Here is a 20658-nt window from a genome sequence, read left to right as displayed (position 1 = left end):
TTGCCCGGGCAAGTTATCAATGACTTGTGTGAAGTCAAACTAGAATGAAATAGGCTGGTAAAGGGCCCCAGCTATCTTTAGCCTTTGCAATTCTTCTTATATGAAAAAAAAAAAATGCAGATTTTTTTAACACACAGGAGAACATAGCAAATTAAATAGTTCACGTGACTCTCCCTTCAAATGATAAGAAACATACTTTTGTCCATAACAATATAATCATACAGGCACTGAACAGCAAAATGATTTATTCATTGAGAAATGAAATATCATCATAAAAATATATTAACAAAAGAAACAACAAAAAAAAGAGAGCATTAATAAAGAATCAGGCAATTAATAAATTGCCCATCTCCCAGTCCCATGTTTTTGAGAAACGAAAATGGATTTCATTGTGCTATGGATAAAGATCTGAAGAAGTGTGTATGAAAGGTGCCAGATAAAGCAAGAAAGAAAAAGAAAAGAAAAAAACCATCTCAAAAAAATCAGTCTACCTCGACTGGGAATCGAACCTCAGACCTTCTGATTACCGGTAGACTGATTTTTTGGGATGTTTTTTTTTTCTTTTCTATTTTTCTTTCTCGTTTTGTCTGGCACCTTTCATACACACTTGTTCAGATCTTTATCTTACACTGGTGCCTGCTCCTTGCTATAGTGATGGGATGGACACCAGGAGGAAAGAGGAGAATGAGACGCCTAAAATCAACATGGCGCAAACTGGTGGAGAGGGAAAGACATTATGTTAGCATAACATACTCCTGGAAGTAAGCAAGAACTGAAGCAAGGGGTCGAAGCAAATAAAGGGAAACTATTCAGGCTTTATGCGCCTCCTGTCACTGAGAGAATTAAGCTTAAGGTAAGGTTGTCTCCCTGCAAAAGATACGAGCCAGGATTAGGGAAAGACGAGGTGAGGTCATCTCATATCTGCCTAAAAAGGAGTTCAACTCATCACTAGATGGGCCTTTGTTGAATAACAAAGTAAAATACTTAAATTAGGAATGTGTACCGTTTTCTTCCGTCAGTTCTTCCATGTGTTTTTGTTCCTCAGGTGAGAACCCAAGGAAGCTCAGGCAGCAGCCGTAGAACGGTTTCATGCGGTATTTATTCTGGGAAGCAAAGAAATTGACGTTCTCTTTGTAAATTCCATATTAAAAAGATCATGAGGATACATTTACTACATTACTTAAATATCTGGGGGGGGGGGGAAGGTATATGTGATACCATGCTAAACAAAAAGAAAATTGACAACATCAATTCACCTAAAACGGCAACTATAGCTATTTATAATGCTTTACCTATTTCACGACCAGGTCATAAAGAACCAAAATTCCATTTCATTTGGTTTGTGCCACCTGTTAAGGGATATTTTTGTATTGTTTTCTACAAATAGTCAATTATGCCTATGACCATTTCCTGAGCCGAGCAGGTGGGCAAAGTGATTAACTCAATTTACACTCCATGCAAGGACGAATGTCTCAGGATCATTGTCAGCCATCTGGTCTTTATAAACTTGAGCTTTGAGCTTTTATATAGCGTAATATCCACTTAATGTGCTCAAAGCGCTTTACAAAGGGTCCCTGACCAACAGCAAAAAGTAACATGTAGAACGAGACATGGCGCCTGTTAGGTGAGAATACATTTTTTTCCCAACAGAGACAACGCTGTTAACGGCCAGGTACTCCTTTTACACCTGAGTATGGTGAGAGAATGTGAGTAAAGAGCCTTTTCCAAGGACTCAACTATGCGCCGAGCGAGGCTCGAACTCAGGACCTTCCAATCCTAAAGCAAGTGTCATACCATTAGACCATATAGCCACAAAAATACCGGTTCATCCAAAAAGTGTTTGGTTGAATGCCCATATATTTGTGTTGTTTGTTTTTTTTAACACCTAGAGCCAAACTAGATTCTCAATAAACCGAATCAGGACAACCTCGTTAAGATATATATAAAACTTCTTTTCAATTCTATATGGCTTTGTCTCTGTAAAAAATAGAATACCCTCTCACAAAATGATAAGGCACAAAGTCTTTCATTTGTCTTAGATTTGTTAACTTGACAAAGTAAAGTCTGATGAGAGTCTGGTTTTTTCTCTAAGTGAAAAACAATTTTACAATCAACTTTAAAGAAAACGGCAACTATATCATCGGCCAGAAATGACCTTTGCTTTATTTGTTTGTTTGTTTTTAAGGGTTTTACGGCGCTTGCAACACATTTAGGTCATATCAGCGCCAGTAAAAAGGAAGAAAATGGGATAGGATAAAGTTCTAGAATTACAATTAAAGCACCAAAGAAAAGGTAAGACAAAGGGGAATTGGTTCAAATAGGAAAAAGATGTATTTTCCAAGAGCACACTATCAAAGTACTTAGTTTGAAATCACCTAAAAGTCTCATCCAGACACAAGCACAGGCCCCCACTAAGAGGAAGAAATGACCTTTCTTTTTAGTTTTAAGTAATCATATTTGCAGAGGCTCCTACCCCCAATAGCCCCTAGAGGATTCAGAAGACAAAAAAAGTGGAATTTGAGACAAAAAAGCTGAAACAATATTGATGCGACCCAGGCATGCCCTTCAATCTTCCCTTCACAAAATGAAGGATTCCCTGCCTTGAACTCAAATTCTCAAACACCCCATCATTAGTCCAAATTTTAGACACTTAAAATTTTAAACAATTAAATTGCCAATCTGTGGTCAAAATGTTGGATGACACTTAAAACCAACCATAAAACAGTCAAAATTTTAGAAACTAAAACCACATATCGGTGATGCAAGGCAAGCTACAAAACCCTCACCATTTCCAGATTGTCAGCTTGGATTGTCATGTCATCTCGACTTGACCACATTCTCTTGATCCAGTCCTCACTCATGATAGGTTTACCCATGTTGACAGCAAACTGAGGAGAAGGAATTTCATTCATGTTGTATAAAATTTCCTCTCATTTTTTTTTCATCACCACACCCATGTATTTTTTTTTCATTCTTAATGATTTACAATATTATCATGTTGGGTTTTGAAAATAGAAATTCAATGTTTTGCTTTATGTTCTGAATAGGAAAACTGACGCAAAATCGACTTTGAATCTTGAATCACAAACAAACAAAAAAATGTAAAAAGTGTGGCCATAATTAATAGGCTTTTATTAATTAATAGGCGTAACAAAACTATTTTTCCGAGCTGCCAACTGGAACATATTGCCAGTCAAAAAGTGTAAGATTTGGAAGAAAATAGTACAACTTAATCACACACCCCTGCAGTTATTCTTAATGTTGAGCAATTAAAAAAGAAAAAAAGTTCATATATATATTCTCCCAAATTACACATTTTTGATTCTTTCTGTTGGCATCTCTGAGAGAGGCTGCACTTGCCGGCTTTCAATTTTTTTCCCCCCCCCCACAGAACCATCCTATTTTTGTTAATATTTTTAAACCCTTATCAGTGAGATTAAATAAATCAAATGTAATTTTACTCATTTACTTAATCAGTTAAACTAAACAATCAATTTGGCAATAATAATGAAACCACAGCTGAGGTCTTTTGAAAGAATATTAATGCGGTGTCAATTTTCATACTGATGGTGCCGATCTATAACCATGTAACTGGTTTTGACAAATTCTTACAGAAGAGACAAAAAAACATTTTAAAATGTGTAATTTTATACAAATTTCCAGTGCATTTTCCATTATCTGATTTAAACTGAACACCGTTCAGTGTCGTGAAATATACTATTAATCTTTTAATTATTAATACAAAGAAAATGGCGGCTTGCCAAAAATTAGTAAGTTTTAAAGATTTTCGATTTTTTTGTTTTTTGTAATGGCACCATTTTTATATTTAAAAATTCGTAATTTTCAATGGCATCTCTGTCTCATCTTTTGGCCCTTAAACCTGGAGTGAGTTCTTGATGCCTGAAGAAAGTCACAAACTGAGGATGAATTCAAGAAAAAGCTTAAACCGTGTTACTTCAATCATTCCATGGATGCGTAAAAAAGCGAAATTTGTCCCACTGATTTTTCTTCAACAGAAAGGACTATGGAATATTTAGTCGTCGATCTGAGTTTTTTAGTAATGTATTTTTTGTTTTTATTGTATTTTGTTGTTGGCTGAAGACGAGTTTTCAGCCCGAAATGTTCTGTGCTTGGTATTTGGTTCTTTTTTAAGGCTGTTATATGTGTCAGTGCATGACATAATCAGTCGGAAGAAGAAACTTTTGGATTTGCAATTTTTTTTTGCATTTTCTGAAAGAATATGCTCCCCAGAGCATTTTAATCTTTATTTTTAGTAAATCGGGTGATTTTTCATGAACTTATGGTCAGATGTATCGGAAAGGTATCCAGCAACTTTTCTCAAATTTCATACTTTTTCAACTTAAAAAATATTTAGAAGTGAAATTAAGCTTTGATATTTCCCGAAAATTACTAAAAAGGGTTGATTTAATCATTTACGACAAGAACTCATTTTGATAAAAATTGACCTTCTAACTAAACTTGGCAATATCTCAGTTCAAACCTCTTCACTGTAACATATGCAGGGCTGCCAAGTTCACAAAGTCTAAATGTTGGACACTTTTTTTGGGACGGGGGGGGGGGGGGGGGGGGGGGAAGGTGACATCATGGGTAATCATGACAGGTGGTGATAATGACTTGACACTTGTTAAAGGGAGAATTATGGCTACAAAAAAAAGGCTTATAATGACCAATTGACAAATAATTTAGCACTATATGCCAATACAGAACAATGGTTCTTCTTCATAGTTAATAGTGCCAAAAATATCTGGTCCCTTTTTGACAGGCAAGGGATCAGATTAAAAAGTTAGCTGTGGAGGCAACGAAACGAATTTAAGTTTGTTTTTTTTTTAATTTTTAATCAGGGAAATGCGGGACATTTTTGCCTTCAGCGGGACGGTGGGACACAGACTCAAAATGTGGGACACTTGGCAGCCCTGCATATGGCTAGAGCCCTAGTTATGTGGAGGGGGGGGGGGGGGGGGGGGGGGGGATAAGTACACAATAGAAATGTACACGTGCATTACTATCATTATCATTAATATGTTATTTTCAACACCCTATTCTCAGCATCCAATAACTTACTCTGTACTTGGGTCCATGTGTGTGGTTAGCTACCATGTGTGTGATTTTGATGCTTTCGTCCTTCCTAACACTACCTCCCATGTAGTGGATGTGGTCAACCAACCAAATCTAGGAAAGGAAGATGAAAATAATAACAATAAAATAATAAAAATAATAACAACAACAATAATAATAATAATAATAATAATAATAATAATAATAATAATAATAATAATAATAATAATAATAATAATAATAATAATTTAAATAATGTAGCAAAGACTATGAAAATTTTTGTTTTCTATTTTTGTAGGAAATACTCCTCTTAAATCAAAGCCCTATCTCCACTGAGTAAAAATCTTTTTGAATTTTGGAAATCCATTAATATATAACAAAATTATGCAGTTTCAAATGTGTCATTTATTTGGATGATTCACAAAGAGAAAAAAATACGGAAAATATGGGACGCTTTTTTCTGCGTTTTATTCTGGTTTGTGGCAGAAAATATGATGAAGACATCAGAAAAGTTCTAACTTGTATAGTTTTAGAGCTGTATGGCTAGGGTCAACTATAATTTTGTTTTAAAATATACATAATATTGATCATTTGGAACTTTTCCGAAGTGTAATTTTGTGTCTACAACACATACAAATCAAACGAAAAATGCCTGCTAAATTATTATCAATCAGTCCCGTGAGACCATGGCTTATGTTATTTCTAGTATTTATTTGAGAGAGAGAGAGAGAAGAGAGGAGGAGAGAGAGAGAGAGAGAGAGAGAGGAGAGAGAGAGAGAGAGAGAGAGAGAGAGAGAGTTAATCTACTATCCCCTATGACATAACAATGAAACAATGCCTTAATTTTAAAAAAGTGCGCGAGGATTTGTGTCGTCAGTCACCGCGAACAAGTTGCCAGATGGCCACGTGTGTGGCCAAATATATAAGTTTGCTTCTTTTATTAAATTTTATTCATCTATTTTAGTCTCATTGACATTTATCCTAGTCTATTCAATTTTCTGTTTGTTAAAATTTAGTTCATTTTAAAGTGGGCCAGTCTTAATAGTGAAAGCCATATGATTTTCTATTTAGCCACTTTTGAAGTTGAATTTGGTCAGGTTAAAGTCTGGCCACCTGGCAGCCTTGCCTCGCTCACGTCATTTTCGTGTCGCGCGATGGTGGAGCAAAATGGCCGTCTCCATATTTTCACTCAGTGAAATGCAAATTGGGTTGATGTTTTGTGAGAATACGGGAAAAGTACTTATCATAATCCAATGAAATTTGAAATATAAATAGAAGAAATGTGCATATATAACCTTATGAGCGACAAAATCTCTTTGTAGTTTTAGAAATATTGTACTCCAAAGAGTAAAAATCTATTTTTAACGGTCTTCTGGTAATCGTACGAGTTTTGTCGCTTGACATAATCTAAAATGACCTCTTTTCTAACTGTGTGCAAACTTTCAGTCATATTCATCAATAAACAGCTTCGTAATTAATTTTTTTAAAATAGCATGTACGGAACAGCTTCGTCCCATATTTTGTCGTGAATTTGGGCACTTCGTGAGCGAAAAAGAGGCCCAAAGATTTGTGCGGGAAAGTCTTTGCTAAATAATGACAATAAAATAATAAAAATAATACAACAACAACAATAATAATATTAATAATAATAATAATAATAATAATAATAATAATATAATAATAATAATAATAATAATAATAATAATAATAATAATAATAATAATAATAATAATAATAATAATAATAATAATATAATAATAATAATTTTTCAAATAATAAATTAAATAATTTTTTTTTTTATTATAAAAATACTAAAGATGCCGAAGACAATGAAAATTATAACGAGAATATCAATAATAATAATAAAACAAACTTACCAGTCTTGCTTTGTTCTTGAAACCTGTGAAACAGACGACCAGGTCTTGCATGGAGGTACAATATAATGGGCGGGCATTTCTGGGGAGGGGCTGAAATATAAGACATACCACCTTGCGAATTGAGAATCACACCAGAGGTAAGACATAGTAACTAGGACATTAAATAATATGAAAACAACGACGGGACATTCTCCTCCCGAAAAATTTTTTTAAACTGATGCAAACTCTAATCTGCTTAGATGTGAAATAAAATTTGTATCCAAAAATAAATTCCCAATTCTAATTTTTTTCAACACTTAAATTCATGGGTGCTACTGCAAAAAATCTCTTTGCCCCTGAAAATTAGACTGCCTGGATTCCTTCCCAGGAAAGCCACTGATTTTTTTTCAACAGAGAAGTCGTCTATCTGTTTTTTTAGTAATGTATTTTTGTTTTTATTGTCGACCAAAGAGGAGTTTTGAGCCCAAAATATTCCGTGTTTGTTATTTGGTTCTTTTTTTTAAGCTGTTATATTCAATTTTGTTTATTACTTTTAAAAATTTGTTACGGATTTTGAAGTGTTTTTTTTCTTTTAAATCCTTGAGAAGGTAAATTACTGATTTTTAATGTTAATTATGGTGACTACTATTTTAAAATAGACAGGTCGACCATAAGATTCATATGATTCTCATTCCAACTCTACCATCAATCTCTAAATAGCTGTAAATTCCAACTTAAATTGTGACTCCCCATTATCGATACTCATATCAAAGCAGTTAGAAACTTCACAATTTTGTAGAGAATATGCTTTAGTTTCCTAGTATCATACTTTATTATATCTTCTATTTTTATATCAAAGTAGTTTTTAAACTTGTCAGTTTTGCATATAATGTGTAATAGATATTGTGAAATATTGGTGTAAAACACCAGTGAGCAATTTGATTGTAACTAGACACTATATATTCATTTATTATATTATTATTATTATTATTATTATCATTAATATCATCATATTTTAAATTAAAAGAAGATTGACCCCCCCCCCCCCCCAACCAACAGGAACTCATTTTCTAATACTATTAGTAAAATTACTCACCAAACTGTCTTGAACGCAGGTATGTACAATGGTCGGGCCGATTATTCGAACCTGAGCCCTATACAATTTAGCATAGAGCTCGCTTTCAAAGCTCCCAACGACGAAGGAAATCTCGTATTCACACGCTCCTTTGACGTATTCCAATCCGGTCTCTGACAGGAGTACTTCATCGACACCTTGAATTTTCTGGAGATAAAATTTCCAATTGTAAATCTTTAACATCCAGATCAGGTCTCGACGGAGAGACATTAATAAAATAACTATACATATGTATGTGTTTAAATCCCATGAGACGCAGGCTCCGCTTTGCTGTGCATATCTTACCCATGGACGCAGACCGCCTCCTGCGTCGAATTTTATTGCCTACTTGAAGAGCTCGACAACTAGACCAGCAGGCACTCTACTATACAGTGTATTCCAACAATTTTCTCTCAAAGTCACGTTTCGGACATTTGTTTGTTTGTCTGTTTGTTTTTCAGGAACCCCACCCAGGTTTGGACATTTCAACATGCTGATTGTCATCCTCATTAATCAAATTTTAAAAAAAATTATAAATTCCCTTTATTCATCCCCTGTGAGTCCTAATAGCTCAATTGGTAAAGCACATGCTTCACACGGAAAGGGTCTGAGATCGATCCCAGGTTCAGTTATGGTTTTTTGGGGGGTTTTTCGGAGTATTTTAGCAAATCTTTCTAGAACTGGGTCCATGACAATATTGGTCAGTGCACAACACTGAGATCTCCTTCACACCTAAGACATTAAAGTCACTTGGAATGGGGTCGTGAAAATAAATAAATAAAATATATATATATCAATTTTACAAAGTGCAATATGTTGTCCCTATGACCCCTAGTTTGAATTTATATGTAAACGCATAAAAATGTATAAATATAGAATTAAGAATTTATAGCAACACTTGATATGTTAATTTTATAAATTGAGATAGATTATTCTTATGGCCTTTAGTCCGAACTTGTGTGTGTAAATACTACATCTGCAACATTAGAAAGTAAATGTAAAGATTGTTAACAATGCTTCCACTGAAAAATTAATAATGATTTCTTCATTCAAGTATAGAATGAAACATTTCCAATAAAATGCAGGGTTGCCAATTCAGGAGACAAAAAATTTACTGAAATTTTACACAAACACATTGACTGAAAAATTAATAATGATTTCTTCATTCAAGTAGAGGATGAAACACTTCCAACAAAATGCAGGGTTGCCAATTCAGTAGACAAAAAATTTACTGAACGTTTACACAAACACATTGACCGACCTCTTTCTGAGCGCTCAACTCCAGTAAAAAGACATTATGTACTTTTTTTTTTTTTTTACCCGTTTAACAGGTGATTAGAAAATATACTAAGAACTTATAACATACTAAATTCTGTAAATATACAGAAAATTGGCAACCTTGAAAAAGAAATTAGCAAACTAAACACACCAAGCCTTCTCCAACCCGAAGCGAAACAAGTCTTCTTAAAGCAAACAAGATGTAAAAAATTCATTTAATGATGTGAAAATATACTGTTTTGTTTCATCAACCTAAAGACAGGCTTCGTTCAAAAGTTCAGACACCTTACCTTTGCTTCACATTGCAAAGCCTTTGTATCCTCTCCAACGAGGACTATCTTTACAACATAATCGTCTGAAAATAATAATTTTAAAAAAAGAACAATGTCTGAAGTTGAGCTTTAATAAAAAATTTAGCTTTTATATAGTGCAATATCCACTAAACGTGCTCAAAGCACTTTACAAGGGGTCACGAGCCAACAGCAACACTTAACATGTAGGAGGAGACATGTTAGGCTACATCACATTTTTTTTTTTCGGACAGAGACAAAATTCTGTTAACAGCCAGGTACTCATTTTACATCTGAGTTCAGTGATAATTGTGAGTAAAGAGCCTTTTCCAATGACTCAATTATGCACCAAAGCAGGACTCAAACCCTGGACCTTCCGATCCAAAATTGAGTGTCATACCACAAGACCACATAGCCATACTGATGTCTGAATGGACGATAAAGTACAAACATAAATAACATTTGTGATCCATGGCCTCAACTCAACACAGTAATCTTCAGTTGGGCTGAACTTTTTCTCGAATTGAATGCTTTTCAAGTAAACAGCCATTTGGCCCTACTCAAATAAACAAAAATAATAAACATCTATAAGCTTTTGATTTTATTCTTTTATTATCAAATTCTCACTACTTTATTCTTGTCACTTCAAATTACGATAGTGTCTCATGCCACAGGCAGGAAATAAAAATGATAGTGACAGCAGGGCAAAGAGAAAAAAACATCTACGATTGGATCTAAGAACATGTTTATCTAAATAATCTTGAAAAGCTGCTGCAAAACAAAGCATTCCATGCTTGATCAAAACCTTTATTGTTTTAATCCATTAAAGTTGAAGATTACATTGAGCAATATCCACTACACATGCTCAAAGCACTTTACAAGGTGTCCCTAGCCAACAACAACACTTAACATGTAGGAGTAGACATGTTAGACTATATCACTTTTTTTTTTTTTCGGACAGAGACAATTCTGTTAACAGCCAGGTACTCATTTTACATCTGAGTACAGTGATACTTGTGAGTAAAGAGCCTTTTCCAAGGACTCAATTATGCACCAGAGCGGGACTCGAACCTGGACCTCCCACTCCGAAGGGGATTGTCTAACCACAAGACCACATTCACATAGCCACATTACCTTTATGTCCAATGGTCACTCTAACATATGAAGACCATTTGTGGGGTTTATTTTAACAGCAAACAATAGCAACAAAAATAACAAACATTTTCAAAAATTTATTTTTGCCAGTTTTTGCTGAGAAAGTCCAAATTTGTATTTGCTTCTCATGCAAAACAAACTTTTCAATCTAATGGGATATAACTGAACTATATTATGCAACCATGTACTTAAGAATGTAATCATAGTATTTTAACACCATTCACAGCTAATCGAAATATTCTTATCCTTAAAATGCCTCTAAATATGTACTTTTTTAATTAAGCCCATGTCTCGAAAATAAAATTCAAAAGTTACAGAATAACATATAAGTCCGAATTTTAATGTATAAAGATGAATATTCATCTGCACAACAAAGCAGCATTAATAATAAAGATTATTTTTAAAATGTGATTATTTAACTAAAAGTTGAAAGTAATTCTTAAGAGTTAGTCATAAATATAACTTCAATTATCGTATAAAATTTCAAAGTGTTCCAATTCAAAGTCAATGATTTAGCATAAAACTCTTCTCTTTCAGTTTGATTACATTTGGATCCAAATAAGGATGAAACAAAAATTTGAATTTGACAAATCAACGACTAAAACATTATTTCAGATTACAAATAAAATAAAACTGCATGAGTGAATAAAATGGTGATTTGAGAAACAGCCAGTAGGCACTAGAATGGATTCTCCAGGGAAAAGAAAAGTCAGAAGACCAAAAGAAACATGAAGAAAATCGGTGAACAGAAGAGGTGAAAGAGGCACCAGGGTTGTCATGGCCCTAAATGAGGAAGATCACCCAGAACTGAAAATACCTTGAGTACGGAGTCGCATCCCTTTGTCCTTTGCCAAGAGAAATAAAATAAATAAGTCGGCAGTGAAACGTTTGTAAATGCTGATACAGAAATTATAGCTATCTATCATCTATAAAATGAAAATTTGGTTTCACAAGTGACATCCTCAAAAAATTGTCTAAATCAATGCAAAAATGAAAGTAAAAGGAATTACTGTGCTCTATATAAATTTATAGAAATACTTTGGCCACACTACACAGCATAACATCATCTGCAAAATCATCGCCAAAGGAAAAGTAGAGGGCAGGAGGCCAAGAGGTCAAGAGACCCCCAAGATCATTGCTGGACAACATTAAGAGCTGGACTGGGATGACATGTGAAAAATGCAACAGACTAACACTAGAGCATGAGTCGATCTCGTATGAGATAACACAGGAAGAAAGTATCTAAATTTATAGAAAGCAAGTTCAGAACAGCCATTCATATGATCCTACCAAGCACAGTCGTTAGCATTAGTGTTAGCTAGATCAAAAGTCAAGATCATTCATTCAATATTTTTCGTAACCTTCACTACTCTCCGTCTCTGTGTAATAATAACATTGCTTGTTCTTTGGTGTGGTCGAACCTGAATATAAATAGAGCATATATAACATACTGAAAAAAAAAAAAAAAAAAATTTATCACATGATTCATTATTATTGTCCAATAGTTCCGTCTTCTATGGATGTCCTGATTATCGTAGAGCATGGCATTTCAAACATAATGGGGCTGGTTCAACTACAAGTTTATTTCTGATAATGACCCCAATCTGTAGTCCAACCTGCAATGATTGGGTAGCTGGGTGAAAATAAAGTGGAAAGTGCTTTGCAATATGACTATAGTCCTATCAAAAGGGTGGAAAGCAATTGAAGGCTTGTTTTCCAAAACTGAAGTCGATTTTTCTACTTTTTGAGATTTTCCATCAATGAGAATAATTGAAACGTAAACTTTATTTTTAAGCATCAATTGACACAAGAGTTCCCCTAGATTTGGGTTAATTTGAAGTTTAAATATGATAATATGATAGACCAAATGAGAAATTTTAGGGGAAATAATCCTCAATATCTCAAATTGGGAAAAACGGAGTTTTGGAAAACCGCTCTTCAATTGTAACTGTTCATTTAATGCTACAGAAACTGGTTTACACACTTCTCATGTACATTGAGCCTTATAGCCTCAAGTTAAAGAGAACCACAACCTTCATCTAGCCACCTGTAACTGTAACAAGAGGTACAACCATAGTGGCCATCTTTTCAAAGAGCTAAATCGGGACACCCTAACGCACAATACAGTCATGACCCAAAACAGCAGTATGTTTGGACTGTTATAACTATAATACAATCTATATTTAGAGCCTTTTCTGATCCTTGTTTTAATTTGCTAGTCAAAAAAGCTCAATCCTGGGACACGCAAAGGTCACTCCCGATGCACATAAAGTCCCTTTTTTTTTTCTTTTAATTTTTCTCTGATTGCCAAATCGGGAGTCCCGATATATTATCTAGATAGTTGGCAACTATGGGTTTGTATTACTATGACTTGACCAGAATAATGTTAGATTTCACTATGTACAATCAGGCACTTTCCAACCAAATTCATGGCTTTTTCCTGAGTAGGCCACAATTGTTATTTCCACTGAGTTGGTTACTGGGGATCTTTATCAAAACCAAATTTAGTGATTTATGACAGTTAGCTATCTCGCATCTGCATCACATTATCTTTGCTGTGTTACTACTGACTTTTTATAGTCTATATAGGATGACATATTTTTCATGAAGAATGAATTGTCCTATCTTACTTACTTTTACTTTTACTACATAATGATGATACTATACTTATAATTTACAACTAACGTGTGTAGGCTGTATGTAGTTGCAATTTAAAAACTTTGACTTTACGGTGTCTGGCGATGAAATTATGTACAATCAATGCTGAGTGAAATTGTTAGAATGATGACAGCCTGCCTATTAAATTAAAATTAGAATGTGTCTTGTCTTGTGACTGTAGTCTTAGTCTTAGTCTTGAACTTGAGTCATAGTCTTAGTGAGTGAGGTGAGTGAGTTGAGAGAATAATTGGGAGGCCTTCCGAAAGTTGTAGGCACTTTGATAAAATTTTCAAACTCAAAATATCTTGATTTGACTCAGCCAGGGGGATGGGACTTGAAAAAACATAAAATTTGATACCTTATTTGTTTCTCTACGACCTACGGTTCCAGAGTTATTTATATTTTTCTGCTGAAATTTATTGTCAATTTTACAGAGAGAATCTGTGATCTCACCGCTGCATCTCGCGGCGATCGGGAAATTTTGAGTCTTGCAGCCAACATGGCCCACTTATTGTTTTCAGTAATTTTGTTTCAATTAAAAAAATAAATGGCAAGTGTTAGATATCATTTTAAAGGTCAGAAAATAAGCTTTATTTTCATATAAATCATTTTCATGTATGGAAAGTATGGAAAAAATTAAGGATAAATGAAAATGGAAAAAAATATGAGGTTTTTGTCCTAAAAAGTGGGGTTGATGGCGGGAAAAATAAAATGATGAGCGAGTGTATCAATTTTGATTAAATTTGGCAGAGATATTCTTCAATTAATTGTCTATCGATGTATGAAGTATAATTAAAATGTATCCATAATCTAAAAAGTTCTTTTAATTCAAAAATTTAAAAATTTTTATTACATAAGCATTCTGAGAAATACAATCGGGAATTAAGAATGAAATACACTGTTAGAAAGCTTGTTTTGTGCCCTTTATAATGATACCAAAATTAGTCACATAGGTTCACAAATAACGCCATGGTGACCAACACAGTAAAGTGTCAAAAATAAAGTTCCAAAAAACGAGTTTCACCTTACAGTGAGCCTATCGGCGGCCACTGGACTGGAGTTATCAAAGTGCCTACCGAAAGCTCCTCGTGCTGAGGGAAAACTTAAATATTCCCTTAGATATAATAAAATCGAGTTCCTTTAAATTAAACAAATGCTAGCACGAGGAGCTTTCGGAAGTCCTCCCAAATAATTGGCTTGTTGATGATGTTGAAGTTGATGGTGGCGGGTGGTTCCTTGTTTGAATGTAGAAATAGAAAAGAGAATATCACTCGCCTAGTTAAATAATTCGCAACATCGATCGAGAGTAAGTCGAAAGATGAAGATACCTAGTGCGAAACGGGAGTGAAGAGGAGTGCGATCTAGTCTGAACTGAGATGAGTGAATGGAGATGGAGGACTGCCACTGATGATAACACAGTACCAGTACCAGTACAGACAGAGAGGCTTGACTGCCAGGCCCAGACAGAAGAAGAGTGTTGAAGAGTTTGTAATATTCATCTTACAAGACTGCTAACTGACATACATTTTTTTCAATTCATAATGAAATACCTTCATCACAATCCCCTCTCGAATCTGTCATTTTGTTTTCCTATGTGTTATATTCAATTTTAATTTAATTTTCGAGTAAACAAAATAATAACAAAACACAACTTCAAAAGACGCGGTGCCGGAAGTTGCACTTTTTTACTTTCTACTTTAAAAAGAAAATTCTGTGACCGGTGAAGGGCTGTCAGCTTGGCGTTTTATAGTCAAATCCCCAATATAATTATCCTTTGCTGATTGGTCAGGAAAAAAAATGGAGTTCCCGGTAGCTCAGTTGGCAGAGCCAATGCTTCATACAGCAAAGGGCCCGAGACCGATCCCGAGTGCAGTCGAGATTATTTTTTTCTTTCCACCCAGCAGTGATTGGATAACTGGGTTTATTAGATCTGGCGGAAAGTAGGCCTACTTTGAGATAAATGACCGTCCTAACCAAAGAGCAGCAATTGTTTTTGTCCGCTTCACGATAGAAACCGGTATAAATTCCGGCTCAATGGGTCTAACGGCTCAGAAGGACTGCATGGAATAAAATTGGGTTTGGCAGAGTTTAGCTCTAATTCCCCCCCCCCCCCCACACACACACACACGTACACACAACACTTATTTTGAGCAATCCAATAACACTGGTTGCAAGTAATTTACCTATTTGCATCAGTGCTATAGCGAAAAAAGATTAATTATTTTCTTAAATCAAGACACTTACTCGTGGCAATGGCAATGGCATTACAGTACATGAAATTTTCTGTTTGAATTAAACGTAAATTTTTAGCAACATGAAAGGGGGGGAAATGGGATCAGGCACCGGAGAGAGATAAATACCTACTGAGGTTTTATGAAACACAGCCAGACAAAACAGAAAGTATAGACTTAGATTGTTATCGTCCGAGGAAAGGAACGTTTGGAAAAACGTGGTATTTTTCAGACAATTTGGAATTGTAATTACTTATTTGGCTTTCATTTCAAAAATCTCTGGCTATCTGTACCGCTGACTGCATTGTTAGCTTTGTGGATTAATTTTCCGAGTAATTTTTACATATAATAATTTAAATAAAAAATTTATTACTGACATCGTTTTGCATATCAATTGACCGGCAAAATAATCATCGCCTTAGAAAAATATGTGAACGTACGCGCCCCGTCCGTTCCGTTACCTTAAGATACATGTCTTTCATTGTCTGTACACGCTGGTACACGCTGATGTCTTTTGATAAAGTCAAGCGACGGTGAGCACTATTAACAGGCGATGTCATTGGGTACCTGTTAAAACAATCAAAAATATATTCTCTTGACACAATCCCTATAGATATAACGAAGTTGACGTCACTTGGGTCTTGGTTGTTGTTTTTTTGCCATCCACGTTTATGAGTAATTCTCACTTATCGGTATTATCCTGACCATAAAAGTTCATGGCTACACAGAGTTTTGTGTGTCTATCCGTTATACTTCCTGATGGCAATGTTGTGAGTTTCTTAGCCAAGCTCAGCGGTACGGCCTTTGCTTCGTACCCGAAAAGTACCGAGTTCGAATACCCGCTGCGCTGTGTGGCCTTGAGCAAGTCACCTCGGCAGCAGCCTCTTATGGTTCTCACAATGACGATCGACCCAATCAGCAAAATCCGGTCCGCACTCGTGCACCGTCGCGAACCCGCCCGGTAGCATCGTCACAACACACCGTTCAACTAGATGCTCTGCCGTTTCGGGTTCTTGCCCACATCGGGTACATGTGGGACAGTCCCCACTGATGAAGCGCACTTGCTGTTAGGCAGCTCCTCGACCGAAGCCGATTCGCAGCCACCCAGTGTCTCCTCTTACTGGTATCAAAGCCTGGCAACTTCTCGGCCTAATTCAGTATGCGGCGCTGCACTGTGGTTGACCCTGGGTTGTTCCGATCTTCCCTTGGAATATACCCTAAAGACAAAATTTCCCCTATGGGATGTATAAATGGAACTTTATTATACATATTTATTTATTTATTTATTTATTTATTTATTTATTTATTTATCTATTTATTTATCTATTTATTTATTTATTTATTTATCTATTTAAAAGATATATATCAGAGTTGGTACTAAACGATCCCCATATTGGGCACGTTTAATCAGATCCCTTTCAACTCCAAATATTGTAAAGCGCTGCTGAGCGCTTTTGTGGAGGTTTAACGCAATATGAGTAAATTATTATTATTATTATTATTATTATTATTATTATTATTATTATTATTATTATTATTATTATTATTATTATTATTATTATTATTATTATTATTATTATTATTATTATTATTATTATTATTATTATTATTATTATTATTATTATTATTATTATTATTATTATTTATATTTTTTTTTAATTTCAAAACTGCCATATTTATTTTTTGTTCAAAACTTTATTTTTTGCACTCCACAGCCTCTATCAGCTTGGCACGTAAAACAATGCGTCTATGTGGTCTGGTGGCATGACACTCGCCTCAGGTAGGAAAGTCCTGGGTTCGAATCCCGGCCGGCATATAGCAGCGTAGTTGGAAAAGGCTTTTTACTCACATTCTCTCATAGTGCTCAGGTGTTAACAGCGTTGTCTTTGTCCGAAAATAATTATAATAACGCCTAATAGGCGCCATGTCTCGTCCTACATGCTAAGAACCCCCTGTAAAGCGCTTTGAGCACGTCTAGTGGATATTGCTCTAAATAAAAGATCAATTTTTTTCTATCATTTTAAAAATTATATATACACAAACATTCACTTTTAAGGGGTTCCGATGGCTCAGTTGGTTTAGCACTCGCTTCATATGTAAAGGGGCCGAGATCGATCCCGGGTGCAGACGAGATTTTTTTTCTGACCTCTGTCCAACCAGCAGTGAATGGATAGCTGAGTCTGTTAGATTTGGCGGCATTTTGACTAAAGGCCAGAGGTATGGCCTATCTCAATTTATCAAATTAATATATAAAGTGTTGCTATTGGTTCTTGGTTGTATATTTTTTACATTTTTGTACATTTGCATACACACACACACACACACACACACACACACATATATATATATATATATATATATATATATATATATATATATATATAATATATATTGTCGCCATAGATTCTCAACTTTGTGTGTATACATTTTTATGCATGCCACGTCTGTAAACGACTTTCCATTTATTTGGATGAATAAAGTATATTATTATTATTATTATTATTATTATTATTATTATTATTATTATTATTATTATTATTATTATTATTATTATTATTATTATTATTAAAGTACTTTACTAGCGTATTGTCCAAAGGATGGCAAGCAATTGCTATTGTCCTTTCACGATACAGAAACCGGGATAAACTCAGGCTCCATGGGCCTAATGACTTTGATTGATTACATTTTTGTTAAAGTAAATCCAGTGAATCCAGGAGATACCACTAAACTAGTAAATTATGTGCGGCTATATGGTCTAGTGGTATGACACTCGCTTTCGGATCGGAAGGTCCTGGGTTCGAGCCTCGCTCGGGGCATATTATTTGAGTTCTTGGAAAAAGCTTTTTACTCACAATCTCTCATCGTACTCGGGGTGTAAAATGAGTAGCTGGTCGTTAACAGCGTTGTCTCTGTTTGAAAAAAAAATGTAATATCGCCTATAATGCGTTATGTTTCGTTCTACATGTTAAGTGTTGTTGTTGGTCAGCGACCCCATGTAAAGTGCTGTGTGCACCTTTATTGGATATTGCACTATATAAAAGCTCAACTTTTAAATTAGAAATACTCTTCAACTATCGTAACGTCACTTCCTTCCTAATGACGCATGGTAACTTAGTAACACTGGCTCTAAACTATCGGAACAATGGCGGACGCCGTATGAAATATTTCTCCGGCGAGCATAAAAGCGTATCCAGAGGGTAAAAACCCCATAAATTTGATCATGTTTTGACTTTTACACATTCTGATCACAAGGCATATGAAAAGTTCTAGTCAGCATGAAGAATAAAAAGTAATGATTTTCTTTGTTTAGAACCAAGATGGCCGCCGTTGCCGGGCGGCGTGACATCAGACTACTGAATCCAATTAGAGAGTCTTTTTTGTGTGTGTCATAGCTTTAGAATTTGGCCTGTTGGCTGCAACCAAGTGTTTCCTCTTGCCTTCTTATGATCATTTTTAAATAGATTTGACGGTCGTGAAAAAAAAAAAAATGAAAAGAAAAGGATGAACTTTGACAGAAGTTCACTTATTTGCAGGTCTGATAATCAAATTTCTTATGGTCTAATTGTTGTAATGTGGAAATCTCTTTAAAAGGACGCAAAATATTGTCTATTACAACACTGTTAAACTAGGCTTATAACTACTTATAAGTGGATTCGGATGTCAGACCTGCATATATGAACACGTTGACTCTGACTAATCATAACGCTCTCAGCTCGTAAGGGAAACATTCTAAAATGAATTTCGACAGCTATACAATACATAGTTAATTTATTTCCGGATCAATAATATTATAGGATGATTTCGGTTTATGAGTTCTTCACTCAACGTGTTATTTTAACCAAGGATGTCATGGTCTGAAATTTGAATCTGGTTACCCAGTAGCTACAGATGCAGTGTATCTGAAATAAAAGTTTGACAACCTTCCTCGACCAGCATATTTTTCATTTCTATAGATAGTATGCGCTTGGCTAAGAAGCTCACAACATTGCCACCCGGAAGTATAACGGACCAACACACAAAACTATGTGTAACCTTGAACGTTTATAGTCTGGATAATACAGTTAAGTGAGAATTACTTATAAACGTGGATGGAAAAAACAAAACAAAAAAAACAAACAAAAAACAAAACAATAACAAAGACAAGAGTGACGTCAATTTCATTCCATCTATAAGGTTTCTGCTGGCATCTGATTCAGGCAGAAATGAAATCTCCGAGTTGCCATCCTTCAAAAAAGACAAAGATAATAATATTCTATTTGTTTTTATTATGTTTGACCGAAGTGCACTTATTTGTGCACGTCGGTTTTGTCATTTTCTATAATAAATGTTAAGACAGGGATGCCAAATGTTTTCCAGCCTTGGATAAATACAACAGACAAATAAACAAAAAGGACAGAAAAATAATAATCAAGTAGAATGTTTTATGGACATAAAAAACATCAGATTAACCACGTTCTCAATAATATATTGTCATATATTTTCTTCTTCTATTTTACGATCTCCTTATAATTTAGCCTTTTGCCTTGGTCGTCTCTGTATAAATCAGTATTGTCATAATAGAGTGCACGGATTTGACGTCACTCAGCTCTTTGTTATTATTTTTACCCTGCCATTTTTACTTTTACGAGCCGTTCTCGTTCGAAGTTTTGTGTTTCGGGACGTTGCATCCGGCTGGCGGATGATGTGAGCATTTTGACTAATCGCACAGCATCAATAGACAATCCATTTCGTTGTTATGTTTGTCGGTTGTAAGGGAATAAAAAGCCAAATCAACATTTCAATTTCTAAAAGCTTAAAAAAATACAAGAAGGCCAAATTTATTTGACTTGGTTTTTAAAATGCCAAACTGGCAATTCAACACGGGCGTTCCTCAACCAGAACACATGCATACTGTAAATACATAAATAGTAGAAGTACAATAATTATACATATTTTACTTAAACAACAATATGCCTCATTATGATAAAGATATTTTAAAGCATATATTGAGTCATATTCCG

At 34.8% G+C, this 20658-nt stretch overlaps 1 protein-coding gene across 2 annotated transcripts in view; it reads right to left on the bottom strand.

The window, feature by feature from the left end:
* The window catches only part of LOC144980705 (protein ECT2-like), a 39554-nt gene extending 24461 nt beyond the window's left edge, over window positions 1-15093 (bottom strand). Inside the window, exons 1-8 of one of the 2 annotated variants that reach the window (XM_078928420.1) lie at window positions 14978-15093; window positions 12131-12190; window positions 9615-9679; window positions 8029-8214; window positions 6954-7043; window positions 5083-5190; window positions 2787-2888; window positions 1004-1103 (exon numbers count right to left, since the gene is read on the bottom strand). In XM_078928420.1, coding sequence (XP_078784546.1) covers window positions 1004-1103; window positions 2787-2888; window positions 5083-5190; window positions 6954-7043; window positions 8029-8214; window positions 9615-9679; window positions 12131-12190; window positions 14978-15008 — 742 coding nt within the window. In that variant the 5' untranslated portion in view covers window positions 15009-15093. The remainder of the gene's footprint in view (window positions 1-1003; window positions 1104-2786; window positions 2889-5082; window positions 5191-6953; window positions 7044-8028; window positions 8215-9614; window positions 9680-12130; window positions 12191-14977) is intronic. The other variant, XM_078928421.1, reaches the window with a different exon arrangement.
* Window positions 15094-20658: the final 5565 nt, after the last annotated feature.

The sequence above is a fragment of the Berghia stephanieae genome, chromosome 10 (assembly GCF_034508935.2).
Source record: "Berghia stephanieae isolate SIO BIC M18660-M18661 chromosome 10, UCSD_Bste_1.3, whole genome shotgun sequence".
Classification (NCBI taxonomy): Eukaryota; Metazoa; Mollusca; class Gastropoda; order Nudibranchia; family Aeolidiidae; genus Berghia; species Berghia stephanieae.
The sequence above is the reverse complement of the archived record's forward strand: the minus strand, read 5'-3'. Positions and strand labels throughout refer to the sequence as shown.